Below are 19,794 nucleotides of genomic sequence, written 5' to 3' on the forward strand. Positions count from 1 at the left end.
GATAATTTTGGTCTAGATGTCACAGAGATATCAGTCACAGAGGTATGAGTTGCATATGCCTGTCTTATGCCACAAGGTCACTCTGTTGCTAACTATGCTTGAAAGTAAACTGAGTGCCAATGTTTTGTGCAGGGTGAGGACAGTTGTTGGAATTATCTTGTCTTGTCTTGTCTTGTCTTGTATTTTATTACACTTTGTCACAACAGATTTTTCTGTGTGAAATTCAGGCTGCTTTCTCCAGGTAGGCTGCATCGCCATCCTTTTTTTTTTTTTCTTCTTTCTTTCTTTAAATTTGTTTTGCCTGCAAGTGTATTTGTTTTCCTATCAAAGTTGATTTCTTCTCCAGAATTTTGCCAGGGACAGCTCTTTCGTTGCCATGGGTTCTCATACTTTGCACAAAGTGCATACTGCATACGGGACTTCAGTTTACTGATTTATCCAAATGTCCAGACCACCATTAAAGATCTAGCAGAGGGGGAAAAAATACTGGCAAGTGGAATTCGAACCTGTGCACTCAGATTCTCTCGTTTCTTACACGTTAACACTAGGCCACCACTCGAGTGTGTCATGTTGTTGTGTCTATACCTGTTGTGTTCAAGATATAGGAGATGAAGTTGGTTTTTTTCTGTGCTGTTTTGAAGGCACCATCTGTTGGTGTATTTTTCAGGGTGATCAGTATGAGATCTTGGACAGTTCAAGGGAGCACTGGTGGTATGCGTCTAACAATCAAGGGTAAGGACTTGCACAGCTTTGAGGAATTTGTATTTGTATTTGTATTTCTTTTTATCACAACAGATTTCTCTGTGTGAAATTTGGGCTGCTCTCCCCAGGGAGAGTGCATCGCTACACAACAGCACCACCCATTTTTTTCTTTTTTTTCCTGCATGTAGTTTTATTTGTTTTCCTATCGAAGTGGATTTTTCTACAGAATTTTGCCAGGAACAACCCTTTTGTTGCCGTGGATTCTTTTACGTGTGCTAAGTGCATGCTGCACACGGGACCTCGGTTTATCATCTCATCTGAACGACTAGCATCCAGACCACCACTCAAGGTCTTGTGGAGGGGGAGAAAATATCGGCAGCTGAGCCGTGATTTGAATCAGCGCTCTCAGATTCTCTCGCTTCCTAGGCGGATGCGTTACCTCTAGGCCATCACTCCACATAGCAAACCATACATCATGTGTGTATGCGTGCTTGCATTAATATACATGTGTGATTTGTTTATGCGTGTTTGAGAAATACTTAATCATACATTGCGTGTGTAGGCATGCATACATTTATATATTCATAGGGATTTGCTTATGTGCTTTCGTGGTTTCACAAGGGTGTGAGTATGATTGTGTGTGAAAGATCTTTTTTTCAGACGGTGATTGACAGTTGATTGATTTACTGAGATCACAGCCTTGTTTCTGCATGTATGCAATAGCAGAGTGGTTAGAGCTTTGGATTTTCAATCTGAGGGTTCTTGGGTTCAATCCCAATTAAGGATGGATATTTTTGCTGTCTCCAAGATCAACATATGTGCAGACCTGCTAGCACCTTATTCCCCTTCTTATCTATGCATGTACAGAAGTCAAATACTCATAAAGATTTGTCAACAGTACCCAGAGAGCACACCTGAGAAAATGGAGTATGACTGCCTACGCAGCAAGGTAAAAACAGTCGTACACATGGAAGCCCATGCCCACCTATGAGCAAACATGAGTTGCAGCCCGTAGATGCAGAAGACAGAAAAAGAATAGCCTGGTCACTGAACTTAAAATTGAGCCATTGATATCGTCTTATGTATTACATGTCCTGCTCAAGCATTGTTTGCGGAAGTATTTATTGTGCTTTCTGTTGTTTTTTTACAGGAAGAAGGGTTTCATACCATCAAACTATGTGAAGAAGAAGTATGACCTTGAAATTTTTGAGTGAGTATTTTTCTACATTTTGAACATTGAACAGATAACCAGAAACTTGTGAGTGAAGAAGGACTAGTGCAGTGATGTTCAGCAGTCCGTTTTTGTTTTTGTTGTTGTTTGTTTTTATGTTTAGCAGTCTTGATTTGCTATTTTTGTTGTTGGTTTATATGATCAGTGGTCTTAACCCTTTCGCTGCCAGGAAAATAAGATTTAAGTGAAATCTATTTGCCAGGGTTTTTTCACAAAAAACGGGTATAAATTTTCAAAAAATTCTGTGCTCTTTGTTATTGGAGAAAGACCCATAAAAGTATATATTTTCTGAAAGGGAAATGAATAAAGAATACAAAACACATGATGTTTTCCCATTTTATGCATTTTAAGTGACATGCTGTTGTTTTGAAATCAGTGTTTTGTTTTTTGTCACATTTTCAACTTGTTCATTACAAACATTAGTCTGGTAATTTGCACAAAAATATCACTTTCTGGACAAATGGATATCTGCACACACAAAATCATACTAGAACAACCACAATATAAAAAAACTGAAAAAGAAATAGATGCATTGTGACTTCTGCAAGTGATAATATGGATGTGAGGCCACGCCCCCTCAGTCTCCACCCCCCTCCTCTTCACCCCTCTCACACCGTCACTTCATCAGACCGCGTTGGCTGAGTGCCAAGAAAATAGCTCATACGGTGCCCTGCTAAAAATTCGTCTGCTAGAGTTGAACAGCCTGCATCACTCACTGATAGTTGTATCTTGGCCACTCTCTTGATTGCTCCCTTTATTTTCTATCAAATCGTCCTATAAATGTTCACCACTGTCTTCTCCTTCGAATTTATGCTCCAATTCTTTCTGAGCATTAGCTAAAGAAAGTAATCTTGGTTGATTTAGTTCGCCACGAGCGCATGTCTTGAGCACGGAGTCAGTCCGACATTTTGTTGAGCGAGCGAGGAGAGGAGCCAGGCAAAGACTGCGGCCAGTAACCCAACCAAAACGTTCAAATAAAGGACTGCCTTATGACGCAGATGGTGTTTCTAGCTATGAATAGAATCCAGAAAGATTCCCCAAGCTAAAGCTACCAGCATTTTTGTCAACGAACTGAATGCAAAGCAGGGAAAAGTCAGAATATTTCGATGACGAGTTATCTCGTCATGCAGGCAGCGAAGCATACATGCTTGCCATGACGAGTTATCTCGTCATGCAGGCAGCCTAGGGGTTAAAGTATACTGAGATTTATAGATATGGCTTCATGCAGAGAAAACTTTGCTTTAAAGCAAGCACTTTCTTAAGATATGCTTTTCTTCCATCTGATAACACAGCAATCCAGCTCACAGAATGAATTTGTGTATTAATTTTTTTTGTTATGGTTATTTGAATGTGATTAATAGTTTTCATAAAGTGTATTTTTTGAATGAAGTAAATGAACTGTCCTCCTTCTCATTAAGATTATTGCTATCTGTATTTTGATATCTGTTGCAACTGTGCTGTCTATTGTCATAAATATGACCGTTTCATCATTATCATCATCATCATCTCCATCATCATTACTACCATCATCATCACAAGAGTTTTATAGTGACAGTGTTATGGGTAAGTGAGACATGACAAGCATGATCATTCAAAGAGGACACCATCAGTCAGGATGGTAAAAAATGATTGTTGATGATGATGATGATAACGTTTTGTACTCCACAACATGTGTACTGCATCGGGGATGATGATGCTTGATATATATTGTCAGTGATGATGATAACATTTGTTGCCTGTCGCACATGCATTGCAGCTGGTACTGCAGTGACCTGTCATATAGTCGATGATGATGATGATATATATTGTCAGTGATGACGATCGATGATGATGATGATATATATTGTCAGTGATGACGATCGATGATGATGATGATCTATATTGTCAGTGATGACGATCGATGATGATGATGATATATATTGTCGGTGATGACGATAACATTGTTGTCTGTCCCAGTCGATGATGATGATGATGATCTATATTGTCAGTGATGACGATCGATGATGATGATGATATATATTGTCGGTGATGACGATAACATTGTTGTCTGTCCCAGTCGATGATGATGATGATGATATATATTGTCAGTGATGACGATCGATGATGATGATGATCTATATTGTCAGTGATGACGATAACATTGTTGTCTGTCCCAGTCGATGATGATGATGATGATATATATTGTCAGTGATGACGATCGATGATGATGATGATATATATTGTCGGTGATGACGATAACATTGTTGTCTGTCACAGTCGATGATGATGATGATATATATTGTCAGTGATGACGATAACATTGTTGTCTGTCCCAGTCGATGATGATGATATATATATTGTCAGTGATGACGATAACATTGTTGTCTGTCCCAGTCGATGATGATGATGATATATATTGTCAGTGATGACGATAACATTGTTGTCTGTCCCAGTCGATGATGATGATATATATTGTCAGTGATGACGATCGATGATGATGATGATATATATTGTCGGTGATGACGATAACATTGTTGTCTGTCCCAGTCGATGATGATGATGATATATATTGTCAGTGATGACGATAACATTGTTGTCTGTCCCAGTCGATGATGATGATATATATATTGTCAGTGATGACGATAACATTGTTGTCTGTCCCAGTCGATGATGATGATGATATATATTGTCAGTGATGATGATAACATTGTTGTCTGTCCCAGTCGATGATGATGATGATATATATTGTCAGTGATGATGATAACATTGTTGTCTGTCCCAGTCGATGATGATGATGATATATATTGTCAGTGATGACGATAACATTGTTGTCTGTCCCAGTCGATGATGACGATGATATATATTGTCAGTGATGACGATAATATTGTTGTCTGTCCCAATCGATGATGACGATGATATATATTGTCAGTGATGACGATAACATTGTTGTCTGTGCCAGTCGATGATGATGATGATATATATTGTCAGTGATGACGATAACATTGTTGTCTGTCCCAGTCGATGATGATGATGATATATATTGTCAGTGATGACGATAACATTGTTGTCTGTCCCAGTCGATGATGATGATGATGATATATATTGTCAGTGATGACGATCGATGATGATGATGATATATATTGTCAGTGATGACAATAACATTGTTGTCTGTCCCAGTCGATGATGATGATGATATATATTGTCAGTGATGGCGATCGATGATGATGATGATATATATTGTCAGTGATGACAATAACATTGTTGTCTGTCCCATACTGGCTGCAGCAGGTACTACAAGAACCAGTCAATGATGATGACGATATATATCAATGATGTTGATGTTATATATTATCAACGATGACGATAATGTAGTTGCCTATCCCATACTGGCTGCAGCTGGTACCACAAGGACCTATCATGATGATGATGATATATATCGTCATTGACAATGATAACCTTGTTGCCTGTCTCATACTCACTGCAGCTGGTATTACAAGAACCAGTCAATGATGATGATGATATGTATTGTCAGTGCTGACGATTTTGTTGTTGCCTGTCCCAGCTGGTACTATAAGGACCTGTCGATGATGATGATGATGATGATGATGATATATATTGTCAATGACGACAATAACGTTGCCTGTCCCATACTCACCACAGCTGGTACTACAAGGACCAGTCAGTGATAATGATGATATGTATTGTCAATGACAACAATAACGTTGTTGCCTGTCCCAGCTGGTACTACAAGGACCTGTCAGTGATAATGATGATATGTATTGTCAATGACAACAATAACGTTGTTGCCTGTCCCAGCTGGTACTACAAGGACCTGTCAGTGATAATGATGATATGTATTGTCAATGACAACAATAACGTTGTTGCCTGTCCCAGCTGGTACTACAAGGACCTGTCACGGACACAGTCGGAGAGCATTCTGAAGCAGAGCGGTCGTGAAGGGTGCTTCCTGGTGCGAGACTCTGTCAGTGCTCCTGGCCAGTATTCCCTTTCTCTCTACACCCAAGAAAGGTAATGATGGTACTAATGATGATACTGATAGGATGATGATGATGATGACAGGGCCTTGATCTGTTTCACACCTGTTGGTGTTCATGCCATGTAGATTAAACAGTGTCATCAGTAACCACTGAAGGAAAAAATAGATTGTTGATGGGTGTTCTGCCAGCGGCCATACCACGTTGAAAACACCAGTTCTCGTCCGATCACCGAAGTTAAGCAACGTCAGGCCCGGTTAGTACTTGGATGGGTGACCGCCTGGGAACACCGGGTGACAACTTTTCCTTTTTTTCTTTTTTTTTCCCTCAAGGCCTGACTAAGCGCGTTGGGTTACGCTGCTCATCAGGCATCTGCTTGGCAGATGTGGTGTAGCGTATATGGATTTGTCCGAACGCAGTGACGCCTCCTTGAGCTACTGAAACTGAAACTGAAACTCAGTTTGTTTGCTCATGTGGGCTTTCTGTGTACGTTTACTTTTTAACATCACTGTTTGTTTGTATTGTGTGTGTAAAAGATGTTTATGTTTTTATGTTTCAGTGCCCCCAGGGGCACAGGATATGAACTTCTTGCCTTGACTGTGATATTGATATGATTGAGGACAAGTCAGCAGCAATGATGATGATGATGATAGTAATTCTTCTTCTTCTGCGCATGCGCACACACAAAACGATGCATGCACACGCACGGGCACACACGCAACACACACACAGTTGTTACACTCTGAATGTAATAGTATCTTACCCACATGTTTTTCTTTTTACATAATAATTGATGTGTACATGGTGATAAGTGAAGGGTGTGTCAGTTTTTTTGTTTTGTTTTTTTTTGCTGACGGGCATTTTATTTTAAGTGAGCCTAAAGAAAATTTTCTGTTTTTGGTTGAAGCAGATAATAAAGTATTTTGAATTGAATTGAATTGAATTCTTCTTAGTTCGTGGGCTGCAACTTTCATGTTCACTTGTATGTACATAAGTGGGCTTTTACGTGTATGACCGTTTTTACCTTGCCATGTAGGAAGCCATACTCCGTTTTTGGGGGTGGATGATAGTGATAATTTTGATAATGATGATAATGATAACTGTTAGAGCCATGATAGTGATGTTGACATTATCATAATTATTGTAGCAATTTGATTGTTCTTTATGCTATTATGATGACAGTTATTGTTATTATGATGATTATTGTGATATTGTTATTATGATAATTATGATGATGATGATAGATGGGTGATTTCATTTGCTTATTAATCAACAGCAAAATTGGTCACTGTGAATGTGCTTGTCTGAGATATGATTGTTACGTATTTGTGCTAAATAATTTGGTATGCTGTTGTGATATATTTGGTATATATATTTGTGATGAATTATTTGGTGTATATTTGTGATTAGTTATTCGGTATGTATTTGTGAATAATTATTTGGAATATATTTGTGCAAAATCTGGTATATATTTTGATATATTTGGTACATATTTGGACCCTAAACAGGCGTGAACTATGGGCAGAAGCCAAGGTAGAAGAATGACTGCAAATCCCACTGTCAAGATGTTGATGCCACATGAGATTGAATAGCCAGCAGGGATGTGTATCACAACTGACTGTGGGTTCCAATGAAGAAGAGGAGTAGGGCTTACCAAATGACAGTTGGTTATCTTTTGACCCTTAGAAATGCTACTAAGTAGCGCCAGTTCAGTTTCACTTTCTCAAGGAGGCGTCACTGCATTTGGACAAGTCCATATGCGCAGCACCACAGCAACATAACCCATCGCACTTAGTCAGGCCTTGGGTGCACGCCTACATATCTGTGTACCGTAAAGTTCAGTCTATAAGCCGCGACTTTTTACCCCAGCTTCAACTACTGCGGCTTATACAATGATGCGGCTTATTTGAGGATTTTAACGATCCCGGGAGTGTCACGTTCTCGTCTATTCTTAGCTGCCCTTCAACTCACCAAAATCATTTCTGTCCATGAATTTTTGGATGAGCTTCAGGATAGTGTGCTAACTGTTCACGTTTTATAAATCAAATCCCCATACATTAAAGCCTTCAGATCAGCATTCAGTTCTACTCTGCTCAAGCGTACACCCTCATCATGCCAAAAATGCGACGTAATGCCTATGATGCAGCCTTCAAATTGAAGGCGATCGACCAAGCAGACGACAGTGCAATCAGCGAACCAGCAGCGACCTCTACTTTGCGTTTATGAAGTGAAGGCGAGGCTGATGTCAGTGACAAGATGGCGGCGGAGGTTCTCTTCAACTCGGACACTGAAGACAAAGATTTTAGTGGATTCAGTGAGCAGGATGACGTTGAATAAATGTGACTATCTCTAAATTATGGATCTTATTTTCGTTGTGTTTATTTATTATTTTTTTATGGCACTAGCAGTGTTTTCGCTTGCTTTTCTTTGTGTTGTTCCCGCTTGTGTTTATTTCATAACCTACAGTATTGACAGCTTTTCTGTACTATCAGTATGTGTTCCGGTACCGGAAATAAGTGCGGCTTATAAGCCAGTGTGGCTTATGTATGTATGAAGTTCAATTTTTTCCAAAAATTTAGTGGGTGCGGCTTATATACCAGTGCGCTCAGTAGACCGAACTTTACGGTACCTATCAGAGTGGATTTCTTCCACAGAATTTTACCAGGGGACAGCACTTATGTCACCATGGGTTCTTTTTCAGGGGGCCAAGAGCACACAGGCCTTTGGTTTATTATCTCATTCAAATGACCAGATGCTCAGTTTGATTTTCTAGTTAAACCATGGGAGAAAGGGCGAGACAAGGATTTGAACTAAGACCCTCATGGACACTGTGTGGGCAGATGATCATCTTAACCATTTTGCCACCTTCCTCCTCGTCTTGAGTTTTTCAGAAACAAACTAACGATGTTCAGAACAGCATGTGATGATGATCCCAGAGTCCTGCAGGTGATGGTTGATGGCATGTTGCAGTGGCATACAGGTTCGGCATTACCACATCAAAAGAAACCAAGAAGGCTTTTTCTACATCGCCGAGCATCACTCCTTTGACAGCATACCTGAGGTCATCAACTACCACAGGCACAATGCTGGAGGTATGGCCTGCAGTTTGTGTGTGTGTGTGTTGTTTGTGTGTGTGTGTGTGTGTGCATGTAAATGTGTGTGTGTGTGTGTGTGTGTGTGCATGTAAATCTGTGCGTGTGTGTGTGTGTTGTGTGTGTGAATATGTGTGTGTGTGTGTGAATGTGTGTGTGTGAGTGTGTTCATTTGTTACTTTGTTAAACATCTATCCACAATTGTTATGTTAGATGAAATTTATAGTGTGTGTGGGTGTATGTGCCTAAGAGAGAGACTGAGAGGGCGAGCATATCTGCGTGTGAATATGACTTCATGTGTGTGTGCATGCATGTGTGTTTATGTTCATATGCACATGATATCTGTGTGAAATGATGGAAACTGTGTCCTGCAAGAGGTTTAATAAGCATGTCTCAAAAAGCATTTGTAGGAAACAAAAGCTGTGCAAGAAAGAAAATGACAGGAAACAAATGATGAGCTCCTGAAGGCAGCTCTCGGTCTGCTCAATGCCCGCAGGCAGCCCTTTTGTGCCCATGATTGTGTGTTTGTAAAGCGCTTAGTGCCTGGTCTGTGACTGAGGATAGGAGCTGTAGTGTGCATATTCTTCTTCTTCTTCTGCATTCATGGGCTGCAACTCCCACGTTCACTCGTATGGACATGAGTGGGCTTTTACATGTGTGACCGTTTTTTTACCCCGCTATGTAGGCAGCCATATTCAGCTTTCAGAGGTGTGCATGCTGGGTATCATCTTGTTTCCATAACCTGCCGAATGCTGACATAGATTACAGGCTCTTTAACGTGCGTGTTTGATCTTCTACTTGCATATACACTCGAAGGGGGTTCAGACACTAGCAGGTCTGCACATATGTTGACCTAGGAGATGGGAAAAATCTCCGCCCTTTACCCCCCAGGCACCGTCACCGAGCTTCGAACCCGGGACCCTCAGATTGAAAATCCAACACTGTATCCCCTCGGTTATTGCGTCCATCGTAGTGTGCATATTATATAGTTGTGCGCGTGGACTGACTCGTATGGGTTTGCTTCTTTTTTTCTTTCTTTTGTTTTTTTTACACTGCCCCAGCTTCTGTACCATGTCAGTGGCATTACTCCTACACCACTCATTCCGAGTCCCCCTTACACAGCCACACCCGGGTTTGTCTGTCACAGTCCCAGCATTGGCAGTCCACAGTGAACCATTGATGTTAGGTTGCCAGGAGGCTACACACCAGAGGAGAACCTGCACTGCTGCTGAGTCACTTCGGTGGTGTTCAGTAGTACCTGTACTGATTTAATATACTAAGGACACCACCTGCAAAGCCCCCTGCTGATGACAATAATGGCCTTGTCACAGGGACAGACTGAGTGAGCTTCTCCCCATGAGTGGAGACTCACCATGTACATCCCTCCAACAACAGTTCCCCAAGAATCTGCCGACACGGAAGACATTGACAGGACTCAGGAATCACCCCCAGCACAGAAGTGGAGGGGTATCGAAACTGAGGTTACCCTGAGAGCAGGGCATGAAAGGCCATATAGTTGGGGACTTTTTTTTTTATATATTCATGATAAAGAATGATGACAATGACGATGGTGCTATGCTGACATGGATGGTGTGTTGCTGTGGCAGGGCTGGTCACCAGACTGAGGGAGCCGCCCCACAGAAACACCAAGCCCACCACTGCCGGCTTTGGTCACAGTGAGTTGTCCCTGCTCTTTTATCAACAGTAATCATCATGATAGATTGCACTGCCCATTAGTGCTGCAGCCTTTGGGGCAAGTTGGCCTTTAGGAACCATCCCAGTGCCAACTGTCCTAAAACCCTCTTGGCAGAGAGGGTGGGGATGTCACTTGGACAAGACACTCTCCACTATGATCACATTCTGGCCCAGATAGTCAGGACAGCAGTTGCCTCCTTTGCTGTTCTGATGGTCATGGTCAGACACGACTGACTGTCATAAAATCATGACAGTAATATTTATATACAGCTAAATCTTATGCAGGAGGCGCTGTGGCAGAATTGATAAGGGCGTTGGACATGTGACCCAGTGTTCACCAGTGATCAGGATTCGAGGCCCCATTTCGGCATGGTTGCTGTGTCCTGGGGAAAGGCACCCGACTTTGGTTGGGGAAGATTAAAATGGTGGAAGGAGGCATTTGGCCCTGCCTTCCCATGCTGAGCCCAGAAGACAGTGTGAATTCACTGCACCAGTGGCCGAAAACAGCTGTGGGACATTTAGCCTGTTAACATTTAAATCCTGTGCGGAAAGAGATCGATGCGCACACACACACACACACACACACACACCTTCCACATGCATAACTCTGAAGAGAAAGGGATGAAGAACAAGACTCACAGATAATTGTACAAAGAAGGCTGGAGAAACTATGGAAGGAAGAAGGGAGGGTATGGAGGGGCTGTTTTGGAAAGAGGTAGGTTGTAAGGTCACACTTGAAAGAGCTTTGTGCAGGTATTTCACAATGCGAAAGAGGGAGTGCAAGGTCCAGAGACATAGAAAATGACATACTATTTTAATAACTTTTCTTTACTACAGTGGAGGGGCGGGCTTGATGGAGGGGAACAGTGATTCAAAAAAAAATTACTGCATCATTAAAAAAAAACAACCCAGAACTGTTCATAAGGTGAGAAGTAACAATGATATGTGTGTGGGGGAAGAGGGGGGTCCATATGAGCATTTTTTTTGTGTGTCTGTGTCTGCTGTGTGAATAAGTGTAGAGGCATAAAGCTGAAATTTGTTTGAATGCAGCATACACAAATTTGCTAACTCACTTGTTCTCTCTCTCTCTCTTTCTCAGATACACACATACACACACACACTCACACACACACTCACGCACACACACACAAACACACACACACACACACATATACACACACACACATGCACATAGAGAAAGCATACACACACACACACACACACACACACACACACACACACACACACACACACACACATAGAGAAAGCAGTATTTTACTCGGTGCCATTTTCTTTTGCTTTCTTTTTCGTTCACTGTGTGTGTTGAGCATTGTTTTTGTCGAAACATCTCAGTGCTGTTTGCAGGTTGTCAGCAAATTGTACTGGATTGCTTTCATGTGTTGCAGGTCAGTTTGAAATTGACCCCAAGTACCTGACGATAGGTGAACAGCTCGGGGCTGGCTGTTTTGGGGTGTGTTTTACATCTCTGTTTTGCTTGTGTGTGTGTGTGTGTGTGTGCAGTACATGTTTCCTGTTTTATTTGTTTTTTTATTTTGAGCATTGTTTTGATTTGATCTTAAACCATAACTTGTTGTATAAGATTTATTCTGAATTTTGTGATTGGACTTGTTTCTTTATTTACTTGGTTATTTGTTAATTTGTTCCTTTGCCTGTTTCCCAGTTTCATACAGATTTTAAAAGTTCATTAAAATTTATTTAAAAAAAAATAATGATGGTGATAGCATGCTATCCTGAAAAGTCTTTGAAAGTGACCAAGATTTATAAAAGTTTTTAATTTAGGCTCTCCGTATTACTGAAACAAAAAAGTGCACAGTGTTTCTGTGAGTGATTTAGTTTAGCAGTGAAATCCTACACCTGAATTTAGAGGTAAGGTGATAATGAAAGGAAAAAAACAAACAAACCCCAATCCGTGAAGGATTTTTCAAACTGAAACTGCTGTTCTCATCCATGTAGTGATTGGGATATAGGAAGGGGCCATAAGGGGATACAGGAAGGGGCCGTAAGCCAGCACGTTTTCTGCCTTTCTGGTCTCCTGGTACCAGAGTTCAGAAGTTTTAATTTTTGTGTTTCATAGGTGTTTTTTGTTGTTGTTGCTGTTGTTGTTTTAAGGTTTTTAAGTTTATATTGGAGGCATCCTGGCAGATTTGGTTAGGTGTTGGACTTGTGATCCAGTGTTCACCAGTGATCAGGGTTCGAGGCCCTTTTTCGGCAAGGTGTGTCCTTGGGGACAGTACTTTACTCCAATGTTCCCCACTCTACCCAGGTGTGAATGGGTACCTGACTTCTGTTGGGGAAGGAGAGGATTGGGCCCCACCTCCCTATGTTGAGTCCCAGACACAGAGGATATCTTTTCTCCTTCTTTGTTTGTGGGCTGTGACTTCCACATTCACTTATATATGGTATGATCATTTTTACCCCCACCTTGTAGGCAGTCATACTCTGTTTTCAAGGAGTGGGGGGTGCATCCTGGGTATGTTCTTGTTTGCATAACCCACCGAACGCTGACTTGGATTATGGGATCTTTGAAGTGCGTATTTTATCTACTGCATGTGTTTAGACATGAAGGGGGTTTAGACAATAGCAGATCTGCACATCTGCTGACCTGGGAGATCAGGAAAATCTCCAGACTTAACCCAGTAGGCGCCGTAACCAGGATCCAAACCCAGGGCCCTCAGATTAAAAGGCCAACACTTAAACCACTTGGCTGTTGTGCCCGTCACACAGAGGATATGAATTCAATGCCCCCATGGCCACGAAGGCTGTGGGACTGTAAACCTGTTAAGGGGAGGTTACCTACTTCCGGGAGGTTATCGGCCGTAGTTGCTCTCTTTTTCTCCGCATAGGCGGATAGTAGTTTGCACAGGACAGGAATGTCAGACCCCTGCCGGAGTCTGCACTAGTTGGGTCATGGTAAGTATGTTATTTAAATGTAATTTTAGATAGAAAATTTCCTTTAACCTAAAGGTTTATGGATGTAGTGAAAGAGGAGGTGTGTGACTGGTGGTTTCAGAGCGTGCACCGAGGGCTGTTCAAGGGCATGCCGGTGGCCGTGAAGAGGATGAAGGAGAACACCATGTCAGAGGAGTCCTTCAAGGAGGAGGCAAAAACCATGACGTGAGAGTTCTTCCCCCTTTCTCTCTCTACTCTGTCTCTCTCTTTTTTTTGTTTGTTTTGGTTTTAACTTGTTTTATTCTTGTTTCCCCCAATTAACCATTCATCCCCCTCCCCCTTCCTCTTCTAAACGATGATACTCAAATGTACACATTAATACTGTAACAAAATGTCTTCAGTCACCGATATGTGTGACAGGACATTAAACCAAATTCCTCCTTGTTTTATTCAGTTCAAATGTACAACAATGGATGCAGTCACATTCATAGGCCTTATTTTGGATGTTTTTGGGGGGGTTTTGTTTTTTTGTTTTGAGAAAACATGTATTGATACATATATGGTGAAGAAGGGGGTGAAGGGTGCGGGTACATACATGTGTGGAAAAAAGGAAAGATGAATAAAAAGAAATGTATGTATGTGTGTGTGTGTCTATATATATATATATATATATTTGTATTTCTTTTTATCACAACAGATTTCTCTGTGTGAAATTCAGGCTGCTCACCCCAGGGAGAGCGGGTCGCTGCACTACAGCGCACCCATTTTTTTTTGTATTTTTTCCTGCGTGCAGTTTTATTTGTTTTTCCTATCAAAGTGGAATTTTCAACAGAATTTTGCCAGGAACAGCCTTTTTGTTGCTGTGGGTTCTTTTACATGCGCTAAGTGCATGCTGCACACGGGACCTCGGTTTATCGTCTCAACCGAATGACTAGCGTCCAGACCACCACACAAGGTCTAGTGGAGGGGGAGAAAATATTGGTGCCTGAGCCGTGATTCGAACCAGCGTGCTCAGATTCTCTTGCTTCCTAGGCGGACGCGTATATATATATATATATATATATATATATATATATATATATATATATATATATATATATAGGAACAAGAAGAACAACAAAAAGCTAACAGTAGAGTGGTGGGATATTGTGTGGAGGGATCATCAGTCAAACCACCAGGAAAAAGAAATGACAACAAGCTGCCATCCACAGAGTGGCATAATTATAACCTCAGGGGTTGATGTCGCACGCCACTCTCTGTCCTTGGCCTTGGCCTCCAAACACCAATATTCAGTGTTAATCCTGTTTGAAACAACTGGAACATGGGATGATCTGACTTCAACAGTGGATGGGTTTGCTTGTGTGTGTGTATGTGCGTGTGTGTGTGTGTGTGTGTGCGCGTAAGGGGGACGCGGGGGGGTATTGGCAGTATTGAGTATTGGCAAACCTGCCTGCCAGCATGATGGTGAATGACTTGGTGAAAGACGAGCAGTATAAAAATGCATGAATGGTGTGGCTCTAGATATGTAAAGAGAGAAGTGTTACTGCCTAGATGGAAGCCTTTGCTTTCTTTCTTTCTTTTTTTCTAGCGGAAAGGACGTGGGCAGGGTAGCAGCCACCTGTTAAATTACGCATAAGCATTTACTATAATATATGATAGATATATATATCAGTACATATTATCTGGATAATGCATGGTGTACTTGGGGACAAGTTGAAACCCAGAAACAAATCTAAAAAATGTTTATAGATTATAGAATTAGTTTTATTTTGATATTTTCATTGCAGTTTGGTACATGCAAGGATTTATTCATGTAATTTTTACATCATTTGACAAGGATATTACTTTTCATTTGATGTTTCTGTTCCAGTTTGGTATAACATGAGAATGTTTTCTACAAAGAATTAATCATGTAATTTTTACACCTTTAACAAAGTTACCAACGGTATTTATTGTGTATGCTCTGTCAACAGATGTAACAGTGCAGTTTGTATTGTTGTCAAAGACTGAAAGAGTGGACCCTGTTTTGCAGGCAACTGAGTCACAAGAACCTGGTACAACTGTATGGAGTGGTCACTAAGAAGCGTCCTATGTGTATCGTTACTGAACTCATGAGAAATGGTGAGTCCTATGTGTATCGTTACTGAACTCATGAGAAATGGTGAGTCCTATGTGTATCGTTGCTGAACTCATGAGAAATGGTGTATCATCACTGAACTCATGAGAAATGGTGAGTCCTATGTGTATCACCACTGAACTCATGAGAAATGGTGTATCGTCACTGAACTCATTAGAAATGGTGAGTCCTATGTGTATTGTTACTGAACTCATGAGAAACAGTGCATTGTTACTGAACTCATGAGAAATGGTGAGTCCTATGTGTATCGTCACTGAACTCATGAGAAATGGTGAGTCCTATGTGTATCGTCACTGAACTCATGAGAAATGGTGAGTCCTATGTGTATCGTCACTGAACTCATGAGAAATGGTGAGTCCTATGTGTATCATCACTGAACTCATGAGAAATGGTGAGTCCTATGTGTATCATCACTGAACTCATGAGAAATGGTGAGTCCTATGTGTATCATCACTGAACACATGAGAAATGGTGAGTCCTATGTGTATCATCACTGAACTCATGAGAAATGGTGAGTCCTATGTGTATCATCACTGAACTCATGAGAAATGGTGAGTCCTATGTGTATCATCACTGAACTCATGAGAAATGGTGAGTCCTATGTGTATCGTCACTGAACTCATGAGAAATGGTGAGTCCTGTGTGTATCATCACTGAACTCATGAGAAATGGTGAGTCCTATGTGTATCGTCACTAAACTCATGAGAAATGGTGAGTCCTGTGTGTATCGTCACTAAACTCATGAGAAATGCTGAGTCCTGTGTGTATCATCACTGATCAGTATCAGTAGCCCAAGGGGGCATCACTGCGTTCGGTCAAATCCATATACGCTACACCACATCTGCCAAGCAGATGCCTGACCAGCAGCGTACCCAACACGCTTAGTCAGACCTTGAGGGAAAAAAAAGAGAAATTTGAAATGGTGAGTTCTATGTGTATCGTCACTGAACTCTTGAGAAATGGTTAGTTGGTTTTTGAACAATTTGATTATAGTTAAAGAGTAAATTTTGGTTGGTTTTTTTTTGCCACTGAAAACTTGCTGAATTGTTTTTGCAAACTGGTGGTGACTAGTGTAGTTTGCTGGATTATGAAAAATGATTGATGTGTGTGTGTGTGTGCGTGTGCATATTTATGCATACATAATTTTTCTTTACCAATACAGTGTAGAGGTATTTTTTCTTTCATTTGTTGAATTGCAGTCATCAAGCTTCACACATTTTATGTATTGTTTGCTGATAAAATGCAGGGGTCAGATTTGAGTTTTAAAAAATGTGCCTTGTAGGTAAAAAAGAAAAGAAGTAAGGTCTGTTTGTCTCCGTTCTCCTCTGATACTCAACTTCTCAGGATACCTCCCATCAGAAGTAAGACCAGTGGACACAGATCTTTGTTTTTTTTCAATCGCCAAGCATGTGGAACAAGCTCCCTGATAACCTCCATCATTCTGACTTCCTTGACTCTTTCAGATCCGGTCTCAAAGCTCACCTCTTCCCTCAGCAATAAGTTTAGTTGTGGCAGGTCCACTTCTTTGCGTGTGGTGTGCTTGACAATGTGTGTATACATATGTATGTGTCCATTTAGACATGGCATGTGTATGAATGTGTATTTGTGTGTGTTCATATGTTTGAGCGCGTGCATGCATGTGTTTGTGTGTGTGTGCATGTGCGTGTCTGTGTGGTTTTGTGTGTGTATGTCTGTCTGTGTATGTGTGCATGTGTGAGGAGGGCATCTGCTGTACATATGTATGTTAAAGTGTATGTATGCAGTGTGTGTCTATGTGGTTTGTTAGTCACATTTTTGGTGTGTGTTCGTAACATTATTGTAATGTATAATGTACAAAAAGTGTTATGTAAAGCACCTAGAGCAGATTCTTGGATAGTGTGTGATATAAGCATCCATCATCATTATTATTTGCCTTGCAGGTGCTCTGAACAACTACCTGCAGCGCTACAGGGCAAGGCTGATCCAGCAGGCTCCCCGCTTGCTGGACTTCTGCATCCAGGTGTGTCAGGGCATGGCCTACCTGGAGAGCCGCAAGTTCATCCACCGTGACCTGGCTGCCCGCAACTGTCTGGTGGGAGAGAACTCCGTCATCAAAGTGGCAGACTTTGGCTTGGCCAGGTGAGACGGACTGGTGCAAGGTGGGGGTCTTGTGTTGTGTGTGTTGCTTCAAGTGGGGTCACGAGCACATTGAGAGCTGGTTGATCAGTGGTGTCTCCGCTGCAGTGGGAATTCCTTTACAGGTTGGACTTTTGTATTTGTATTTGTATTTCTTTTTATCACAACAGATTTCTCTGTGTGAAACTCGGGCTGCTCTACCCAGGGAGAGCGCGTCGCTACACTACAGCGCCACCCATTTTTTTTTGTTTTTTTTCCTGCATGCAGTTTTATTTGTTTTTCCTATCCATGTGGATTTTTCTACAGAATTTTGCCAGGAACAACCCTTTTGTTGCCGTGGGTTCTTTTACGTGCGCTAAGTGCATGCTGCACACGGGACCTCGGTTTATCGTCTCATCCGAATGACTAGCGTCCAGACCATCACTCAAGGTCTAGTGGAGGGGGAAAAAAATATCGGCGGCTGAACCGTGATACGAACCAGCGCGCTCAGATTCTCTCGCTTCCTAGGCGGACGCGTTACCTCTAGGCCATCACTCCACTTTTGTGAAGGACTGTGACTCTCAGTCTAGGAGGCAAGATTGCACTGGCTCTTAGTAGTGCAGCCTTGGGGACTGGTTGGCCTTTGGGGATCATCCATACGCTGACTGCCCTAAAGCTCTCTTGGCTGAGAGAGTGGGGATGTAACTGGGGGCAAGACATTTTCCACTATAATCAAATTCAAGCCCAGACAGTCAGGGCAACAGTTGCCTCTTCTGCTGTTCTGATGGTCTTCTTCTTCTTCTTCTGCATTCGTGGGCTGCAACTCCCACGTTCACTCGCATGTACACGAGTGGGTTTTTACGTGCATGACCGTTTTTACCCCGCCATGTAGGCAGCCATACTCCGCTTTCGGGGGGGTGCATGCTGGGTATGTTCTTGTTTCCATAACCCACCGAACGCTGACATGGATTACAGGATCTTTAACATGCGTATTAGATCTTCTGCATGCATTTACACACGAAGGGGGTTCAGGCACTAAGCAGGTCTGCACATATGTTGACCTGGGAGATCGTAAAAATCTCCACCCTTTACCCACCAGGCGCCGTCACCGTGATTCGAACACGGGACCCTCAGACTCAAAGTCCAACGCTTTAACCACTCGGCTGTTGCGCCCGTCGTTCTGATGGTCAGAGTTGGACATGACTGACAATGATACAATGGGGTTGAGGGCAGTGGGTGTGTGGGAGAGGATAAGGGGTGGGATTTGGAGCGTGGGTGAACGTAGATGATAAACATTCAGGAATTGTGGAATGAAAAACTGAGATTTTGATTTCTCTTCATGATGGGCAGTGTTGACATTAGGAGTTAATGCTGAAAATGTTTGTTGTTTTTTAAAGAAAAAGAAAAATTATTTGAGGGATATGTATTTGTAGGCCTGTGGTGTGTGTAGAGAAGTAGAACTTAGAACTTTGTTGTGTGATGCATTGTAGGTCTGTGTCATGGTGTGTGTAAAGGAGAACTGTGTTGTGTGATGTGTTGTAGGTCTGTGTCATGGTGTGTGTAAAGAAGAACTGTGTTGTGTGATGTGTTGTAGGTCTGTGTCATGGTGTGTGTAAAGAAGAACTGTGTTGTGTGATGTATTGTAGGTCTGTGTCATGGTGTGTGTAAAGGAGAACTGTGTTGTGTGATGTATTGTAGGTCTGTGTCATGGTGTGTGTAAAGAAGAACTGTGTTGTGTGATGTGTTGTAGGTCTGTGTCATGGTGTGTGTAAAGAAGAACTGTGTTGTGTGATGTGTTGTAGGTCTGTGTCATGGTGTGTGTAAAGAAGAACTGTGTTGTGTGATGTAGGTCTGTGTCATGGTGTGTGTAAAGAAGAACTGTGTTGTGTGATGTAGGTCTGTGTCATGGTGTGTGTAAAGGAGAAGAACTTTGTCGTGTGATGTATTGTAGGTCTGTGT

General features: G+C 41.8%; 1 protein-coding gene and 1 pseudogene across 1 annotated transcript in view; both read left to right on the forward strand.

Annotated features, from left to right (window-relative positions):
- Positions 1–19,794, forward strand: part of LOC143284056 (tyrosine-protein kinase Btk-like) — a 50,614-nt gene that overhangs the window by 23,837 nt on the left and 6,983 nt on the right. The window contains exons 7-15 of the mRNA XM_076590665.1: positions 668–732; positions 1,853–1,912; positions 5,807–5,941; positions 8,878–8,999; positions 10,607–10,675; positions 12,101–12,165; positions 13,726–13,829; positions 15,637–15,725; positions 17,661–17,859. Of these exons, the coding sequence (XP_076446780.1) occupies positions 668–732; positions 1,853–1,912; positions 5,807–5,941; positions 8,878–8,999; positions 10,607–10,675; positions 12,101–12,165; positions 13,726–13,829; positions 15,637–15,725; positions 17,661–17,859 (908 nt within the window). The remainder of the gene's footprint in view (positions 1–667; positions 733–1,852; positions 1,913–5,806; positions 5,942–8,877; positions 9,000–10,606; positions 10,676–12,100; positions 12,166–13,725; positions 13,830–15,636; positions 15,726–17,660; positions 17,860–19,794) is intronic.
- On the forward strand, positions 6,094–6,213 carry LOC143284381 (5S ribosomal RNA; annotated as a pseudogene).

Source organism: Babylonia areolata, chromosome 7, assembly GCF_041734735.1.
Source record: "Babylonia areolata isolate BAREFJ2019XMU chromosome 7, ASM4173473v1, whole genome shotgun sequence".
Lineage (NCBI taxonomy): Eukaryota > Metazoa > Mollusca > Gastropoda > Neogastropoda > Buccinidae > Babylonia > Babylonia areolata.